The sequence below is a fragment of the Leucopleurus acutus genome, assembly GCF_964270905.1.
Source record: "Leucopleurus acutus genome assembly, chromosome: 2".
Lineage (NCBI taxonomy): Eukaryota > Metazoa > Chordata > Mammalia > Artiodactyla > Delphinidae > Leucopleurus > Leucopleurus acutus.
The window spans coordinates 41,854,528-41,872,627 of NC_139143.1; the positions used below are offsets into that span (position 1 = coordinate 41,854,528).

Consider the following 18,100-nt stretch of genomic DNA (forward strand, 5'->3'; position numbering starts at 1 on the left):
ACCTGCACCTTTTCTCAGAATACTTTTTAAAAAATGAACTGCAACCACTCATCTCCTTACTAAGCGTTAGCTCCTCCCTTGCTTCTCCCTACTCAGGCAAAATATGTGCGCAATCTGCTAGAAAACTGGTATCTGAGAGCAGACTAAGCCACGGGGGATAAACTGAAAAGGGACTCTGGGTGGAGAAAAACCTAACCTCCCATGTGTAAACGGAGCTATGAACTAAGACTTCCAAAGAATGTTAGGAATGTGGGCTCCACTATGGGAGCACAGAGTCCCGATTATGGCTGGAGTTAAAAGACAGTCTGGAAAAGGGAACTAGGTAAGACTTTTCTGGAAATTTCATACAGAAGAGATTTATACTGACTTTTTGGCTAAAGAAACAGCTTGGGCATCAGTGAACTGCTGGGTATGCTCAAAGCCATCCAACTCTTCCCTATCCAGGAGTCATCTCTGCCTGGGAAGGTCTCAAGTTGCCCCGCAAGCATCAGTCCCCTTGGGAGCTCTCTGTAATGAATGTCAAATTCTTCCCATAGCCAAAAGGTGAGGGGAAGGAAAGAAAGAAAGAGCGAAAGAGAAAGGTCTCTGCTTTCAAGTAGAATCATCGAGTCCTCTGTTTGGCCTCTCAGAATGTGACTTGCATAGCCGGTCCATGATACCCTGGAGCATGGGCTGGACAATGCCCAAGAGAGGTCTCTGCGAGGGGTCACCATCCCAGCAGGCTTCCATCAGCTGCCAGCACTCCTCGTCAAACACAGGGAGGCGTTCTGGACGGGCCCCTAGAGAGAGGAGCATGGAAATAAGACCCGAGGCGGCGAGAAGGGAACCGACACAATGAAGAGGCATGATCAGCTCACAGGCTCTGTCCCCTTGAAACTGATGGAGTCACAAATGACTTCTTTGGTCTGGGAAGAACCAGCACAGTCCTCCTTCCCAGAGAAGTGAAAGGCTTTTGCTCAATCAGTGAGCCACTCTCTGCAGAGGATCCAGGGAACTAGGGCCCCAGTTGGGGCTCAGGATGCTACACAATGCAGTGAGCTTTGGCTTCAGCTGCAGATATCTAGGTTAGAACCTAATAGTAACTGTGATGAAAAACTGGAATACACTGGCAGAGGCTGTTGAAGAATTAGAAATTTTAAAGATAAAAACCTGTCTGAGAGTTCAGAACCACGCTGCCTGGAAGCAGAGGTTTGACTTAAATGTCCCTTCTGGATTCCATGATGGTTTAAATGTGTATGAGGTCCTGCTGTGGAGTGGCCAGACAGGAGGACAGGAGGCCGCTGCGGCAGTGCCTGGTCTCAGTCTGCTCTCTTCTGGGGAGTCAGGGCAAAGCAAGGCTCGTGGTTCTTACCTCTCCGCACATTGTTCCAGAGATGGTCTTTGCTGGCACACCTCTCAAATGCCTCAGGGAGCTTGACAGAGCCTGAGCAGATATACCAGAAAAGAATGCCAAAAGCGTAGACATCCACAGAATTATCATACTTCCCTACAGCAAGAAAGGGTGACAAGTAGTGAGCCAGGGAGGGAATCAACAGCATCACCACTAACTTGCATCTGCAGAGGCCTTTACACATTCTTTCCTAAAGCCTTTAATGCCCATTATCTCTTGTAACAACCCTGTTAGGCAGGACACATTTATAATGCCCATTTTATAATACGAAAAACTATGGCACTGGGAGGGCTAAAGATTAGAAGAGCCAAGACTAGAACCTGACAAAGGGGAAGGAAAACAGGCCTTTTACTTTATTTTATTTATTTTATATTTCACTGATAGTCATTATATTTTGTATTTGATTATTGTTTGTGTGAAGTACTTTTTTATTTTTAAAATAAATAAATTGATTTATTTATTCTTTCATTCATTCATTTTTGGCTGTGTTGGGTCTTGGTTGCTGCACACGGGTCCTCTCCAGTTGCAGCAAGCAGGGGCCACTCTTCACTGCGGTGCACGGGCTTCTCATTGCGGTGGTTCCTCCTGTCACGGAGCACTGGCTCCAGGCACGCGGGCATCAGTAGCTGCAGCACTCGGGCTCAGTTGTTGTGGCTCACAGGCTCTAGAGCACAGGCTCAGTAGTTGTGGCTCACGGGCTTAGTTGCTCTGCGGCATGTGGGATCTTCCCGGACCAGGGATTGAACCCGTGTCCCCTGCATTGGCAGGCGGATTCTTAACCACTGTGCCACCAGGGAAGTCCGGGCTTTCATTTTAATGGGACAATCAAAAAGATTAATCCTGAAAGGTCATGTTAGGGAAATAAAGTTGGGAAATACAGGTGGGTAGATAGGTTGGAACCATAACATAAAGATTTTTAAAGTCGGACAGAAGAGTCTGGATTTGATGGGCAGCAGGAGTCATTTATCCTTTAGAGCAGGAGGTGACATGAAGAAAATATTTTAGAAAGATTACTTTTACAGCAGTAGGATGAACTGCAGTAGAAATAATCAAATGAATTTAAATATGAAGTAGCCAAGATAAAATAATAAAAGTGGGAATAGAAATTTTTTTAAAAGTCAGGGAAAGAAAAATGATGACTGTCTATTTCTTTTCAATGTGCATAGGACTACAGCTATCCAACTAACTCCTAATCCTTATATGTGTCACTCAATGAAGGGTTGGGGGAAGACTTGTGGCTAATGAGAGAAATCCAAATATTATAAATTGCTAATTTTAAGTCTTACCAATACTAACAAGTGACCTGCCATTCCCTTTCCACCTTCCCTGGCGATGACGCAACCTTCCTCATCCATTCAGGCTCAAAACCTCGGAGTCATCTTTTAGTCATTCATTCCTGTTCATCACCCATATCAAGTTAATTACAAAATCTTGCCCATCCTTCCTCTGAATTGATCTCAAATCTGTAACATTTTTTGTTTCAGCACTACTACCAACTTAATCCTAGGTCTGGTCTCCACCACTGGTCTCCCTACGTGGCTCTTGCCACTCAATCTGCCTTACCTACTGCTACTAAACCTTTCCATGAACATCTCTTTCCATCCCTCACCTGTTCAAAAGCCCAATAGCTCCTTACTTCTTTCACATCAAGCCTTCACTCCACTGCATAAATTTCAAGCTCAAATATATCTTATCTCCAACTTGTTTGCTATTACTTCCCACACTGATTTCTTTCCTGTCATGCTTATTTCTAATCGGCAATTTTGCTCCTATTTCCTCTCCCCCAGCCTCCAGAATTTTCTCTCCTACCTAACATGGTTGGACTCTAGAGACAGAAAGACCTAAATTCCAATCCCACCCTCATTACGTCTAGCTCAGTGTTTTGGGGTGGGTTTCTTCATCAATCTGGCCTCAACTTAATCCATGACATGGACATAAAAATGCATCAATATCACCACAGAATTGTCATGAGGATTAAATGGAACAAAATATATGATATAACATACCCACAGTGCCTAGCTCAAAGAATATATTAATAAATATATTGACTTCCCTTCCCACCTACCAAATTTTCCAGATCTCATTCAGTTCCTATCCAGAATGTCACCTCTACCACAAAACCATCTAACATTTCTTCTCTGAACACCAACATTATGTAGCACTTAATCACATGTTGTCTTACACTGCTTCTTAATTTTTTTACCTCTCAATATATCTCTGTCAACTGTAAGGTCTTTAATGATAGAGGACAACTCTTATTATATAGGAGTTATTCAATCAATACTTTAGGATTAAATAATTGGTTGACTATGGCAATGATGGCACTAATAGCCCAGAGAGACATCCAAAACCACAGTTGGTGACTCCCATTTACACTTTTCTTTCTTGCCCCTTTACCTCTTCACTTGTCCCCCTACTTGTCTTAGGTTTCCCCTGTTCTGGTTTCTCCCCTCCCTGTGCCAGAACTGCCAGTAGTACTTGTGGATACTACTTAGCCCAAAGGGTAGCACTTGGTTAAAACACGGAGCCCTGCCCAAACCCACTCCCTGCCCTCCAGCTTACCTGTGAAAAGTTCAGGGGCCATATGAATTGGTGTCCCCACAATGCTGCCTGACATCATGGCCTCTGGCTTGCAGAATCCTAAGTCAGTGATCTTGGCACGGTTCTGCTTGTCCAACTGCCAACAAAGCAGGGTGAGAGTCATCCTATGCCTGGTCCTGCACGTAGCGCTCAGCTGCATACCCAAGCTCAAAAGTAGGCACCTACCTCACAGCAGTACTTAATCAACTCTGCCTCTATTCTCCCTGTCTCTAGATTCACTCCCATTACTGTCTCCTCCCCATACTGTAAACAACCTGATGGCAAGGACTGCCTTTTTCATCTTTGTACCCCCAGCACTTAGCATAGTGCCTAGCACATATCAGGAGCTTAGCAAATCTTGGAAGAATGAATAAATGAAGGGCACTGAGGAAAGTATTATTAGTTCCTGATTATTCTCCTCTGACCTCCAGAACCCAGGGCAGGAAGTTGCTAAATAAGAAGGTTGAGGTCCTCTAGTCAGCTGAGGAGGGTTTTTTAATTCCCTCTAGTTTCCTTTCCTGAGGTCCAAGACAATAAATCTATCCCAGGTGAACAGATAAAGAAGATGTGTATATATATATATATATATATATATATATATATATATATACACACACACACACACACATACAATGGAATACTACTCAGCCATAAAAAAGAATGAAATAGTACAGTAACATGGATGGAACTAGAGATTATCAAAAGAAGTGAAGTGAGTCAGACAGAAAAAGACAAATATCATGTGGTATCAATTCTATGTGGAATCTAAAATATGATACAAATGAACTTATTTACAAAACAGAAGCAGACTCACAGATATAGAAAACAAACTTATGGTTACCAAAGGGGAAGGGGGGTAGGGGAGGGATAAATTAGGAGTTTGGGATTAGCATATAACAACTTCTATATATAAAACAGATAAACAACAAGATCCTATTGTATAACACAGGGAACTACATTCAATATCTTGTAATAACATAAAATGGAAAAGAATATGAAAAGGAATATATATGTAGAACTGAATCATTTTGCTGTACACCAGAAACTAACATATTATAAATCAACTATACTTCAATAAAAATAAAAATTAAAAAAAAAATCTGTCTCATTTGGCTATTGACAAGCCTCTTAGGTTCCAGCCTAGAATTTTAGGAAGATATTTCCCTCCCCCCAAAACTGCTATCATCTTTATATATCATTTTTTAAAATAAATTTATTTATTTATTTATTTTTTGGCTGTGTTGGGTCTTCATTGCTGCAAGCGGGCTTTCTCTAGTTGCGGCGAGCGGGGGCTACTCTTCGTTTTGGTGTGTGGGCTTCTCATTGTGGTGGCTTCTCTTGTTTCGGAGCACGGGCTGTAGGCGTGCGGACTTCAGTAGTTGTGGCACGTGGGCTCACTAGTTGTGGCTCACAGGCTTAGTTGCTCCACGGCATGTGGGATCTTCCCAGACCAGGGCTCGAACCTGTGTCCCCTGCATTGGCAGGCGGATTCTCAACCACTGCGCCACCAGGGAAGCCCTCTTTATATATCATTTAAGTGTTGCCAGAGACACTTCAGTGATAATCCAATATATTTTCAAAAGGAGTATGTCAAAAGATTCTTTATAATTTAGATAACAGGACTGGTAGGTTCATGACTATCTTACCTTTTAAGGTGTGTTTACCCATCTCAGTCCTCATCCAGCATCTCAAACCCTAAGCAATAACAAGACCTGGAATCCTCAAAAATATCAATGTCACAAAAGCAAAAAAAGGCAGGACTATTCTAGATTAAGAGGCTAAAGAAACATGACAAAATGCACTATATGATCCTTGGATTGGATCTTGGGCCAAACAAACAAATAGACCATATTTGGGATAGTTGAACATATTTGGGACAACTGGAAAATGTTAATATAGACTGTGTATTAACTAATAATATTGTATCAATTTAAACTTCTTGGGTGTGAATAATGGCATTTTAATTAAGTGGAAGAATGTCCTTTTCCTTAGAAGATACAAGCTGAAGTATATAGGAGTAAAGTTTTATCTGCAAGTTACTCTCATATAGTTCAGTAAAAAATGTGTGTGTGTGTGTGTGTATGTGTGTGTGTGAAGAAAGAGAGAGAGAGAAACAAAGAGAGACTACAATAGGAAAGAGAATATGAATCTGGGTGAACAGTATGTGGGTCTTCATTGTACCACTCTTTTAGCTTTTCTGTAAGTTTAAATTTTCTCAACAGTGTTGGGAGAAAAAATCTTAAGCAATATAAGCTAGGGCTATGATGCAACTCCTCCCTAAGCTTCAAGTCCAAGATACCATCCATCCACTCTGCTGTTAACTGGTCACAGTCTTTTCCTGTGACCGAATTTACATTCATGTGTACCTCCCTCCAAAGGTCACTTACACATAGAGACAGGGAGTTATCTTGGGGAAACAGCTCTTACTTACCAGCACATTCTTCAGTTTGATATCACGGTGGACAAGTCCCTGGCTGTGCAGGAAGCGGATTCCTTCCACCACATCTAGGGCTATCTGCAAACGGGTCTCCAGGGTCAGCCCAGCCTTGGGGAGACAAAAGGGTTTACCTGTCACTAAGAAGACAACTCCTCAATCCAACTTGCTTATACCAACGAAGAGTTCCTTCTGTGAGATACTGAAAGACTGACCACACTAGGGTACACAAGGACAGAAAAGTGGATGAGAATAAGGGAAGAAGAAGGCAGTCAGGAGAGGGAAATAAAGGAAAAGCAAGGAAGGGCAAGCCATAAAGGCCAGGTCAGAGCCCTCGGAGGCAGCACTTAGGCCAGCCGGATGATCCCCAAATGTGACTAGGAGAGCCACAACCAAACACCTGAAGGCATGAGTGCATCTCTAACCCTGAACAAACTCTAGAACTGCCTTAGAGGCTCAAAGTGAGTATTTCTAGGACTCTCAGGCAGATTTACTTCCATTGCTTTGTAGGACTGGTTAGCCTTTGGTTTTATGGATTCAAATACCAAAGTCACCCATCTTACTTCTACCAAGCCTCCAATTTAGGGTCTCTTGAATTCTGGAGAATGTTATATCACTCATCCAAAAGCCCATATAGGGTTGTCTAACCCACTTATGGAAAAGCATCACATGGTACTTAGCTTAACTCCCCTGAAATGAAGAAGGAAAGCCGCTTGCAGAGTCATTTTATTCACCATATTAATTTCTCATGGCTCCTGCAAGCATTTCTGAGGATTCTTCTGTCTTATTCCATATAAACTGGTACAAGAGGCACCTGTGAGAAGGGACCTACCAGATACTCTGGGGTTAGCTTTTCCAGCTCCAATGTAGAGGACAGACAAAAGAAACCTCTCTATTTCCCTGCTGGTGGCTATTTTAGATGAGGGGAACTCAACATCCAACTGAGGGTATTTCACCTTCATTCAAAATCTTCCACTTCTCACTGTCTACGGCAGAATTTGAATGCTATGGAACTTTTAACGTTTTTGGTCTTCTATAATTTGTTCCCAACATTTCTTTGCATATTATCTCCCCTCTATTCCCCAAATGAACCAGCTCCTCCAACACAGTCAGTGTCCTTCAAATGTTCTGGGTACTAAGCTATTCCTTCCCCCGGTATGACCTCTTCTTTCCATCTGCCCAACTTTTACCCATCAGGGTTCATTTATCCAACTCAAATGCCACCTGTTCATGAAATATTCACTGACTACAATTATTTTATTTTATTTTTTAAAAATTTTTTTGAATTTTTTTTGGCTGTGTTGGGTCTTCATTGCTACGTGCGGGCTTTCTCTAGTTGTGGTGAGCAGGGGCTACTCTTCATTGTGGTGCGCGGGCTTCTCATCGCGCTGGCTTCTCTTGTTGCAGAGCACGGGCTCTAGGCACACGGGCTTCAGTAGTTGCAGCACATGGGCTCAGTAGTTGTGGCGTGGGGGTTAGTTGCTCCACGGAATGTGGGATCTTCCCAGACCAGGGATCGAATCCGTGTCCCCTGCACTGACAGGTGGATTCTTAACCATTGCACCACCAGGGAAGTCCCTACAATTCTTTTTTTTTTTTTTTTTTTTTTTTTTTGCGGCATGCGGGCCTTTCACTGTTGTGGCCTCTCCAGTTGCAGAGCACAGTCATCCAGACGCGCAAGCTCAGCGACCATGGCTCACGGGCCCAGCCGCTCCGCAGCATGTGGGATCTTCCCGGACCGGGGCACGGACCCGTGTCCCCTGCATTGGCAGGCGGACTCCCAACCACTGTGCCACCAGGGAAGCCCCCCTACAATTCTTTTAAAAGCCCCTGGCCAGTTATACTTTTTGACATCCCCTTATGTTGCTTAATACAGGGCCTTGTACAAAGTAGTCACTAATAACTATTTGTTGACAATAAAAACTAGCTTAATTCACTGAGAATGAAAAAAGAGAAAGAATAGCAGAGTTATAGAAAGCTTTTCTGCTCTTCTGCGTAGTCTAGATTTTTACACTACCACAAGAGGTAAAAGTGGTGAACTGCAGTATTCTGGATATAAACTGGGCAAAAAAACATGTTCTGAGACATTTTTAAGGTTTTTTGGAAATGAAGGTAATAAAGCTTGATTACTCCAACATTGTCTTATGAGAGCTAGAGGCTCTGAATAAAGAAGAAAGGAGGAAAGGCCAGAAAGGAACCTGTGGATCTGGCTGCCAGCTGGGCCTCACTCCCTCCTTGCCCTGCCTCACCTTCAGCCCACTGTAGAGGTCCCGGTGCAGCCGCTCCATGATGAGCAGCACAGCGATGCTGGAACCACCACCATAGTTGTAGTCGATGACGGAGCCGTGCAGATCCACCAATCGCTCATGCTTCGGCAGAGACCTGGTGAGGAGCGGAAAGGTCTGGGCTAGAGCTAACCTTGCATAGCATGTCACTACAGTGGAAGAAATAACCCTGAGACCGTGCAGAGTCCAGGCCCAGAGGTAATAGCCCTCAGTACAGCGAGAGGGCAAAGAGAATGGCCTCTCTAACGAGGACAGAGAATTATGGAATCTAAAAACTGACAGGCCTTAAGGACTAAGGAAGAAAGTCAAATGGAAGGATGGGTCTGAAAAATTAGGATGGTGGGGAAAGGGCAGGTAGAGGCAGGAAAGGCCTTGAAGAGAGCACATTTCTGGGCCAGACACTGGAATACTGGTCTACAACATTTTGAGACATAGGAATGGAGAGACAAGGTTTACTATAGCTCTTGGTACAGAATTTATACCAGGCTTCTAAGCTTCTTCTCTGGATCGTTCCCCACGAAGATGAATGAGACCAGAACCCACCTCATGTAGTGGAACTCCAAAGCTAGGTCATTCCAGTGCTTCTCATCTGGAGGGACAACTGACTTGAGGGCACAAGGGAAGTGTCCCCCCCAGTTGTCACACAGGTACACCACACCATACTGGCCCCGGCCCAGTTCCTGTCCCAGTTTAGGTTTACCTATAAGGTACAGAGACAGAGATAAGGCAGGAAGGATGGGAACTTGCTGGGCAACCTCCCTGAAATTCTTAGACGTGGACCTGCCTAGAAGCAGGAAGTCATAATTATGCCAGGGGAAGAAATTTGGATGTTTTCTAAACCAGTAGTAACCTAACTGGTTTAATTTGAATAAACTTTGGTTGTGTTATTTGAACTATATAAATAGCAGGACCAAACAGACTTCATCAGAAATTCAAAAACACATCAATGGGTGTTTAGGCAGCTTCACAAGGAAGCAGCTTTAGACACTGGGGTTCTCCAGGGTTGGACATGAGGATGTCAGGTATCCAGAACCTTCCTCCTCCAATTTACTAGGGAAAAAAAATAAGGACTCACGATGCAGCAAGACATCCTGTAAAGAACGGCTTTCCAGCGAAAGGCGGGCCAGGCGGGGAGCATGATCTTTCCGAACCTTCAGCCATAGATCTTCAGTTTTCTCCAACCGGCCTGAGTGGCCAGCTTCCAGCTGGGAAGGAAAAAGAAGAAAGAAATATGACTTATCAGGTCCCCAGCTTTGGCTTCCTCACCTATTATATGGGGATAATAATATCTACCTCATGAGGATACCTGTGAGAATTAAATAAGATATATGTAACATAGCTCAGAGATTGGCAGACCGTGAGCATTCATTAAGTAATACTTTTTCTTCCTGGATGCATAATCACGTCTACCCACCCTCCCCTCCACACACATGTACACATGCAGACACGCACACCCCAAAGGGATAAGCAGATGTCACATAACTGCAAACTACTATGGAAGTTGGAATGTCATCCCTTTCTGTCACTCATCCCTAAAATACTATATAAACTCATATAAAATTCCTACCCCTCGATTTTCATTCCTCACTCAGTGAAGTGGGGAGACATTAATTAAGTTCCCTCCATTCTCTCTAGAGTTAGAGAAATATCCACATGAAAAAGTTACTAATGAAACAACCTGTAACTTAGTATTATCCTTTAACAGAATAGAAAGGAAATATACTGATGACTTTTTAAAAGTTATGTAGACAGCAGTAGATGAAACATTCCACAGTGGATGAGGTTCCTCTCCGACTGATCCAGCTGTATGTCCTTTCCTATATACCCACCTGCCGCAAGGAGGCTGCAAAGGCCTCATGAGAACTGTTGAGCCGAGTCCGGAATTGGCTGCAAATGCTCTTGGCCAGCTTGGAGGCGCTGAGGCTCTCGATGGCTTCCTGGGCCACCTTTCTCTTCCACTCTAGTGTGATGGCAGGTGGGCTCACCCATGTGATGCGCTGGATGATCTGTCAGGATGAGGACAGTGAGAACACTGAGGGATGGGAGACAGGAACCACCAGGAAGAACCAGCACCCCTCCCTCTCTGGGTTACCCACGCGTTAGGCCAGGATCTTAAGATAAGAGCTGTATGAAGCCCAGCACTCCTCTCCAATTCCAGCTACCTCAAAATCGGGGCTCAGCCCAACGGAAAGCATCAAAGAACACTAGGCCTAGTCTGCGTGCTCACAAATCAATACATTACACTCAGTACTGGGGGTGCCTGATAAACCCCTTTCTAAACACAGCAAATAACTCTACGGAAGAGTCAGATGGAACATCAGAAAGGAAACTGCACTCATGGCCTCTGGCAACAAAGCCTGCTTCTGAGAAAACACTTAGGTTGGGAAAAAGAAATATGAAGAAGATAATGAAGCAGGGTTTTATGGCTCCATAAAATATCATTTAGACACATCACTTTTAAGAGTTAAAGGGGGCACTGTTAATAATTATTTCAGAACAGGCATAAACCAGGATTCTTCCAGGCAGGCAAACCACGACAAATGGCCACCTGCCCTGACAGACATCAGTTTGTTTAGGACAGACACCCTAGACATCAGTTTCTGTTAGAGCGACCAGATTCACCTAAGCCAACTAGGGGCTGAAAAACACTTCCCTAAACAACCTCTACCTGTTTGATTTGCTCCCACAGCATCCTTGTAACTGAGGACCCTGAGTGAAATGTGACTTCAACATGATAGGCAGCATTTAAGATCTGAAAGAGAGTACACAAACGAAAGTCAATATTCCCTGAGTAGAGTGGCTAATTAAAAATGCAATAAATGGGGCTTTCCTGGTGGCGCAGTGGTTGAGAGTCCGCCTGCCGATGCAGGGGACACGGGTTCGTGCCCCGGTCCGGGAAGATCCCACGTGCCGCGGAGCGGCTGGCCCCGTGAGCCACGGCCGCTGAGCCTGCACGTCCGGAGCCTGTGCTCCGCAACGGGAGAGGCCACAGCAGTGAGAGGCCCGCGTACCGCAAAAAAAAAAAAAAAAAAAAATGCAATAAATGATATTTATTTCAAGAACATGGTGCAGTTTCAAGGTTCCCAAATCTATCCCTCAGTGTATGTGCAGAGTCAATGCAGGCTCATCATCTATCTGGTGACTATTTGGGCTCCTTTACTTCATCTTCATCTTCTTGCTCATTGACTTAACTGCAATTTGACCGTTCACAAGCACCTCCCACGGACAGTGGTCATGAGATAGGAAAATAAAATAGAATTCAAACTGGACTGGCAAAAAGTTGAAAGGGAAATTCCTGACTAACTTGAAGCTGGGTTCGTGGGTGGATTCTGTTTCATGTGTTATCTGTGACACGCTCTTAACTACCCTTTGAGTACCTGTTTGAGATAATTACTGGTGATGTGAACTGAGACATCCTGAGACTTCTCCAGGCTCTGCAGACACCGTTCCAGCGTTCCGACGAAGCTCTCACGTAGGTAATCCACAGAGCTGATCAGCTTGTTAGCCACTGCTTGATTAAGCCGGGAGATGATGAGTTCCTGGATCTGTCGGATGCAGCATTTGATCTCTCTGGTGCCCACTGGTTCTCCATTCTCAGGGACAATGACATCTATGGAGGCAGAGCAAAAAGCTAGTTGGCTGTGAGGGGAAGGGGCAGGCACACTGAATAAAGGCAGCTCCCAAGTCAGACCCAAGGAGCTACCATGAACAACAGCTACTAAACGCATATGGCTGACAAACTGACTCTCAGTATGACCATGGGCCATGCAATCCTCAACTAATTAAGGCATCTAAGAATCGTGAGAAGGAGCAACTGTGTACAGAATGAACCTATTGATTTTGTCATCTCTTATATCACATTTATAGAAGAGGAGAAACAACATTTATTGACTGCAGACTCTTTGAAATGCACAGTAAGTATTTTTCATATGTAATCTAATTTAATCCCAACAACAACACTGTCAGGGGTATATTACTGGTTATATTTTATATGTCAGGAAAAAGCCTCAAAGAGAGAATAAAGTGGGTACTGGGAAGGGATGGTACAGTTAGGAAGTAATATAGCTAGCATTTGAATCCAAAGCTCATGGATTCCAAAGCCTCTTATCTTTGTAATAATTCACACTTCCTAGCATATTAATGAGAAAAATCCAAGAGTCAAGAATTCAATTTTAATCAACTACTAGAGAAATAAAAAGTAAAACTGGAACGTTGTCCCCACTATGCTACTAGCTCTCAGGATTAGAAAAGTCTGTTTTGCAAACCAGAGGACAGAAGAACTTAAGAGAAGACAAATCACCTATAAAAATTCCACTCCTGAAAAGGCCCTCTCCAATGTTAGAAACTTATATTGGTACTACCTCTTTGGAAGAAATCTGGCAATATCTATCAAAAATTTAAGCTGACCAACAAATAAACAAAAGAAATCTATACACCCTTTGACCCAACTACTGTTTCTGCTTCTAGGAATTATTTTTCTAGAAATATACCCTTACAAGTCTCAAATACATGCATGCACAATGATGATCAATGCAGTATACTCTGAGAGAGAAAAAAAGAAAGAAAGGAAAGGAAAGGAAAGGAAAAGAAAGGAAAGGAAAGGAATGAAAGAAAGAAAGAAAGAAAGGGAGGAAGGAAGAGAAAGAAGGAAGGAAGGAAGGAAGGGAAGGAGGGAGGGCGGGAGGAAAGGGAGGGAGGGAGGAAAGGGAGGGAGGGAGGAAAGGGAGGGAGGGAGGAAAGGGAGGGAGGGAGGAAAGGAAGAAAGGAAGGAAAAAAGGGGCTTCCCTATTGGTGCAGTGGATAAGAATCCGCCTGCCAATGCAGGGGACCCAGGTTCGAGCCCTGGCCTGGGACGATCCCACATGGCTGTGGAGCAGCTGGGCCCGTGAACCACAACTACTGAGCCTGCACTCTGGAGCCAACGAGCCACAACTACTGAGCCCGTGTGCTACAACTGCTGAGGTCTGTGCACCTGGAGCCCATGCTCCGCAATAGGAGAGGCCATCGCAATGAGAGGCCCGTGCACCACAACGAAGAGTGGCCCCCACTCGCCGCAACTAGAGAGAGCCCACGCACAGCAACAAAGACACAACGCAGCCAAAAATAAATAAATAAAATAAATTAATTTATTAAAAAAAAGAAAAGAAAGCAAGAAACAGCCTACATATCCAGCAGTAGGGGAACAGTTAAATAAATTAAGGTATATCCATTAGAAGAATACAAATTTCTCTGCACATTTATGGAAAGATCTCTAAGATATGGGATAAGTGAAAAAGCAAGGGCAGAAGAACATATAGAGGAAAACTAGATGACTAGACAGTATCTTTTTATCTTTGAGTAAAGTACCACGTTTATAGGTACTATCTTTTCAAAACATAAATAATTTATAAAGTATGTATGTCATGATACCTAGTGTGCATGTATTACCTTTATTATTACAAAAATCAGTAATAAAAATCTGGCTCCGGGGCTTCCCTGGTGGCGCAGTGGTTGAGAATCTGCCTGCTAATGCAGGGGACACGGGTTCGAGCCCTGGTCTGGGAAGATCCCACATGCCGCGGAGCAACTAGGCCCGTGAGCCACAACTACTGAGCCTGCACATCTGGAGCCTGTGCTCCGCAACAAGAGAGGCCGTGATAGTGAGAGGCCCGCGCACCGCGATGAAGAGTGGCCCCCGCTTGCCACAACTAGAGAAAGCCCTCATAAAGAAACGAAGATCCAACACAGCCAAAAAATAAATTAAAAAAAAAAAAATCTGGCTCCATAGGATATGTGGCAGCTGTCTTCTAAATCTACTTGTCATTGCCTGAAGGATACCCAGAATGTATTAGAACAAGGTAAGAAGCAGCACGTAAGTCCTGTCTAAGATGTAGCCAACTAGGTAAGTAGAACCACAAGTCCATGATGTAGTTAACAGAGCCAGACATTTGATGTACTTGTTCCCAGTTACTCCACATCTGAACTAACCACTGTGCCCCAGGTACCAAACATGATTACCTGGTACATGATAGACAATCAAATGTTTTCACTGACTGTTCAACCTACCTGCCCTGACAACCCTTTATCATGTCTACTCTGATGCTGGCATTGATGCTCCAGTGTCTTTTATTCAGGCACTGAATTAAATTAAACATTCAGAAGATTTCCTAGGATTTCCACTGCAAGTGAGCACTTCTCAGCAACTCCTCCCTACAATGGGAATTCGCCAAAGAGGTATCTTTGTTCATCTTTAGAAAGACCTATAAGAAATCAAGCATGCTATGCTTGCTAAAGTATATTTCCTTTGTATCTATAAGTATGACAAACATATACCATCACTCACACACTCATTCATTCTCCAAAGATATACTATACACAGACTCTGTTATTTGCTGCAAGGGATATAGTGATGAATAAAGACCCAGATTCTGTTCTTCATTTCTAGGATTTTAGAAAATAGAGGAACATAAACAACTATAATAATAAGATAAAAAGTGAAATATACCAGAAATTTCAGTTCCAGATGAAATTCTATGGGAGTTCAGATGAACTGCAATCATTATTAGCTAAGAAAATTAAAGACAACTTCATGAAAAATGTAATTTGGAAGAGGCCTTGAAGGGTAGGTAGGATTTGAAAATTCACAAATAAAAGAGATTCAGGTTTAGGGCAGGGCATAAGCAAAAAAATAAATAAAATAAAATAAAGGAAGCATACAGAGGACAGGAAGCAGTTGAAACCAACCAAAAAAGAAATTACAGGAAGGTGCATAGTGGGAAATAAGACTGAGAAAGTTGGAAAGGGTTAGGCTTTGGAAGATCTTGAATACTGGGCTAAAGGAGTCTTAACTCAGTCTGTAGAAATAGAGCCAATAAAGATGAACTGGGGAAAGGAGAGAAAGATCTCAGTGAGATTAGTCAGGTAACAATAGTTCAGTTAGACTAAAGAGGAAGGAATAGAGAAGCAAAGGTATATATGAAATAGGGAAGAAGACTCAGCAGGACTTGGCGACTGACTGGATACGGGGACAAGAGAAAGAAAACAGTTAAAGACCATGCTGAGGTTTTTGTTTAAGACTTTTTTTTTTACTTTTTAAAATTTTTTTATTTTTATTTTTTTTATTTGGCCGAGCCGCGCAGCACGTGGGATCTTAGCTCCCCGACCAGGGATCAAACCTGTGCCCCCTGCATTGGAAGTGCAGAGTCTTAACCACTGGACCACCAGGGAAGTCCTCATGCTGAGGTTTTGAAGCTGGTTCCCAGGAAGATGGTAGCATCGGTCACTGGGAATAGATTAAGAAGCAGTAAAGCATGGAAATTAAGAGTATGGGCTCAGGAATCAGACTGTCTAGATTCAAATTCTGCCTCTACTATTTAGTAGTTGTGTGACCTTGAGCAAAGTACTTAACCTGTCTAAGCCTGAGTTTCCTCATCTAGAAAATGGCAGTAAGCAGAATCCACCTAGGGAGGTTGTTTTAGAAAAAGACAAAAAACTGAGGCTAGGTCCCATGTCAGAAATGCTGATTAGTAGGTCTGGAGTGGTCTTTAATGGTCTCAAGCATCTACATTTTCAAAAAGCCTCCCAGGTTATTTGGATGCATAGCCATGACTGAGAACCTAAAGGGTAACTTGCAAAGCACGTACTTTAATTAATAGGTAGTAGAGCTAATGTTCATGCAGAAGTCAGTGTACAAAGTCAGTAGCATCTAAACCTCAGACACCAAAAGACCAGACTAAGCATCTGGCCCAGTTTTGTGAACAGTCATTCATGAAGAATGGGAACGCCAGAAAAGCCAAAACCGCTACTTTGGGAAATCCTTCTGAGTTAGGTCTCAGGAGCAGCCTGAAAAGAAAATGAGACCATGACACACAAAAAAGAACAGACAAAAAAAAAAAAAAAAAAAAAAGAACAGACAAAGAAGCATGGGCCATGCCAAAGGAGCCAGGGTTGAAGCATGACTCAGTGACATTCTTCAAGCAGCTCTTCTCCAGTTTTATCAAGGCCAAGGGGATACAGATATAAACGGGAGACTAAAGAGCACTATTGGGATGAATTTACCAAAAGCTGGACTAACAGTCCTAGGAAGGAATGACGGTGGAATCTTCCAGGAAGGTCTCTCAGAACAAAAGATGCCACCTTGGCTAAATGATTTAAGGTGGGCTCCTGCTAATGACAGTGGGGGTAGGTGAGATGATCCTGAGGTTCCTTTGGGCTTCAGAATTAATGAACTCAACTTCCAGCTGGAAAAGAGTTAGAGGATGCTGTAGTCCCCGCACCCTACCAAGTTCTCTAGGACCTACCTTTAAACTCCATGTTGGCAGCATCATCCAGAAGCTCCTCCTTCATGGTGTTAAGCGTCTCAACGATCATGTCCTTCATTTCCTCCTGCTTTCGGTTGGCAATATTCATCAGTGATTCGTATAACTCATTCTCCTTTTTTCGTGTATATTCTAGACGTTTGGGAGTAATCTGCAGGTCCCGCTGCATGTCAAAGGCCTGGTTAATAAAGATGTCGAGGCAGCGGCAGTGCACCAGGTTCAGGGCCTTGGCTGCATCCACCAGGTGAGTCTGTAGCACCTGGTGAGAAAATGTGTTCAAGTGTCTCAGCTTCTCACTTTGCTCTACCAACACGCTCTGAGCTTTGGTGTCCTGGCTGGGGTTCCCACAGTTACAGTGACTGCTGCTCAGATAGCCCAGGTCAGTTAGCTGGCGATGGAGTGGTGATCTTTCATTCTCCATTCTTCTGGTGGAGGAGCTGATTATCTCCGAGCCCAGCTTCGGCACTTTGAAAAAGAATACGGGAAAGGAGAAATACTTTCGGATTTCCTGAAGCTCTTGCTCATCCCTTTCAGAGAGTTCATCTTTGTGGAGTGCATAGGTTATCACAGGCAAGAAATCATTCACCAAGTCACCCAGAACATCCACTGTGGGCCGGAGGCCTTGGCACGGTGCTACCACAATGTCCACTTCCTAGAAGGGGAAGGGGGTCATATCAGCACTTCAGGGTCAGAACCAATCCTTGCCTCCCCAAAGTCCCACACTGAGACCAAAATCCAGATCTATGATGGGGCAACTGAACTTCGGTATGCCCCAATCATTTGTCCACCTCCTTCCTTGGTTACCAACACTCCCTGGTGCAGCCTATGGAGGCAGGCACTCGTCCAGAGAGAGTGAAAAAACAAGTAAGTAGAAAGGATGGCAGTCCTTTTAGCCATTTTATTTATTTTTATTTATTTATTTTTTCTTTTAGCCATTTTAGATAAAAGAGAATATTTAGTCCCTTTTGTTGCTTTGGAAACTCCCATTAATTCCCTCTGATGAAGAAATAAGACAAATAGTAGATGAAGAAAGAACTCTTAACAGACTGGGAGTGAATCTGCCTAGAACATTCCTCCCCCTCTTTCTAACCTGACTAACTCATCCCTATCTTTC

The 18,100-nt window shown here is 43.5% G+C and overlaps 1 protein-coding gene across 1 annotated transcript in view; it reads right to left on the bottom strand.

The window, feature by feature from the left end:
- Window positions 1-497: 497 nt before the first annotated feature.
- Window positions 498-18,100, bottom strand: part of DSTYK (dual serine/threonine and tyrosine protein kinase) — a gene marked incomplete at its 5' end in the record, with an annotated part of 54,131 nt that continues 36,528 nt past the window's right edge. The window contains 11 exons of the mRNA XM_082833750.1: window positions 498-779; window positions 1,352-1,486; window positions 3,953-4,067; window positions 6,402-6,515; window positions 8,654-8,786; window positions 9,233-9,389; window positions 9,765-9,894; window positions 10,519-10,695; window positions 11,358-11,441; window positions 12,067-12,299; window positions 16,969-17,638. Coding sequence (XP_082689876.1) covers window positions 592-779; window positions 1,352-1,486; window positions 3,953-4,067; window positions 6,402-6,515; window positions 8,654-8,786; window positions 9,233-9,389; window positions 9,765-9,894; window positions 10,519-10,695; window positions 11,358-11,441; window positions 12,067-12,299; window positions 16,969-17,638 — 2,136 coding nt within the window. The 3' untranslated portion in view covers window positions 498-591. The remainder of the gene's footprint in view (window positions 780-1,351; window positions 1,487-3,952; window positions 4,068-6,401; window positions 6,516-8,653; window positions 8,787-9,232; window positions 9,390-9,764; window positions 9,895-10,518; window positions 10,696-11,357; window positions 11,442-12,066; window positions 12,300-16,968; window positions 17,639-18,100) is intronic.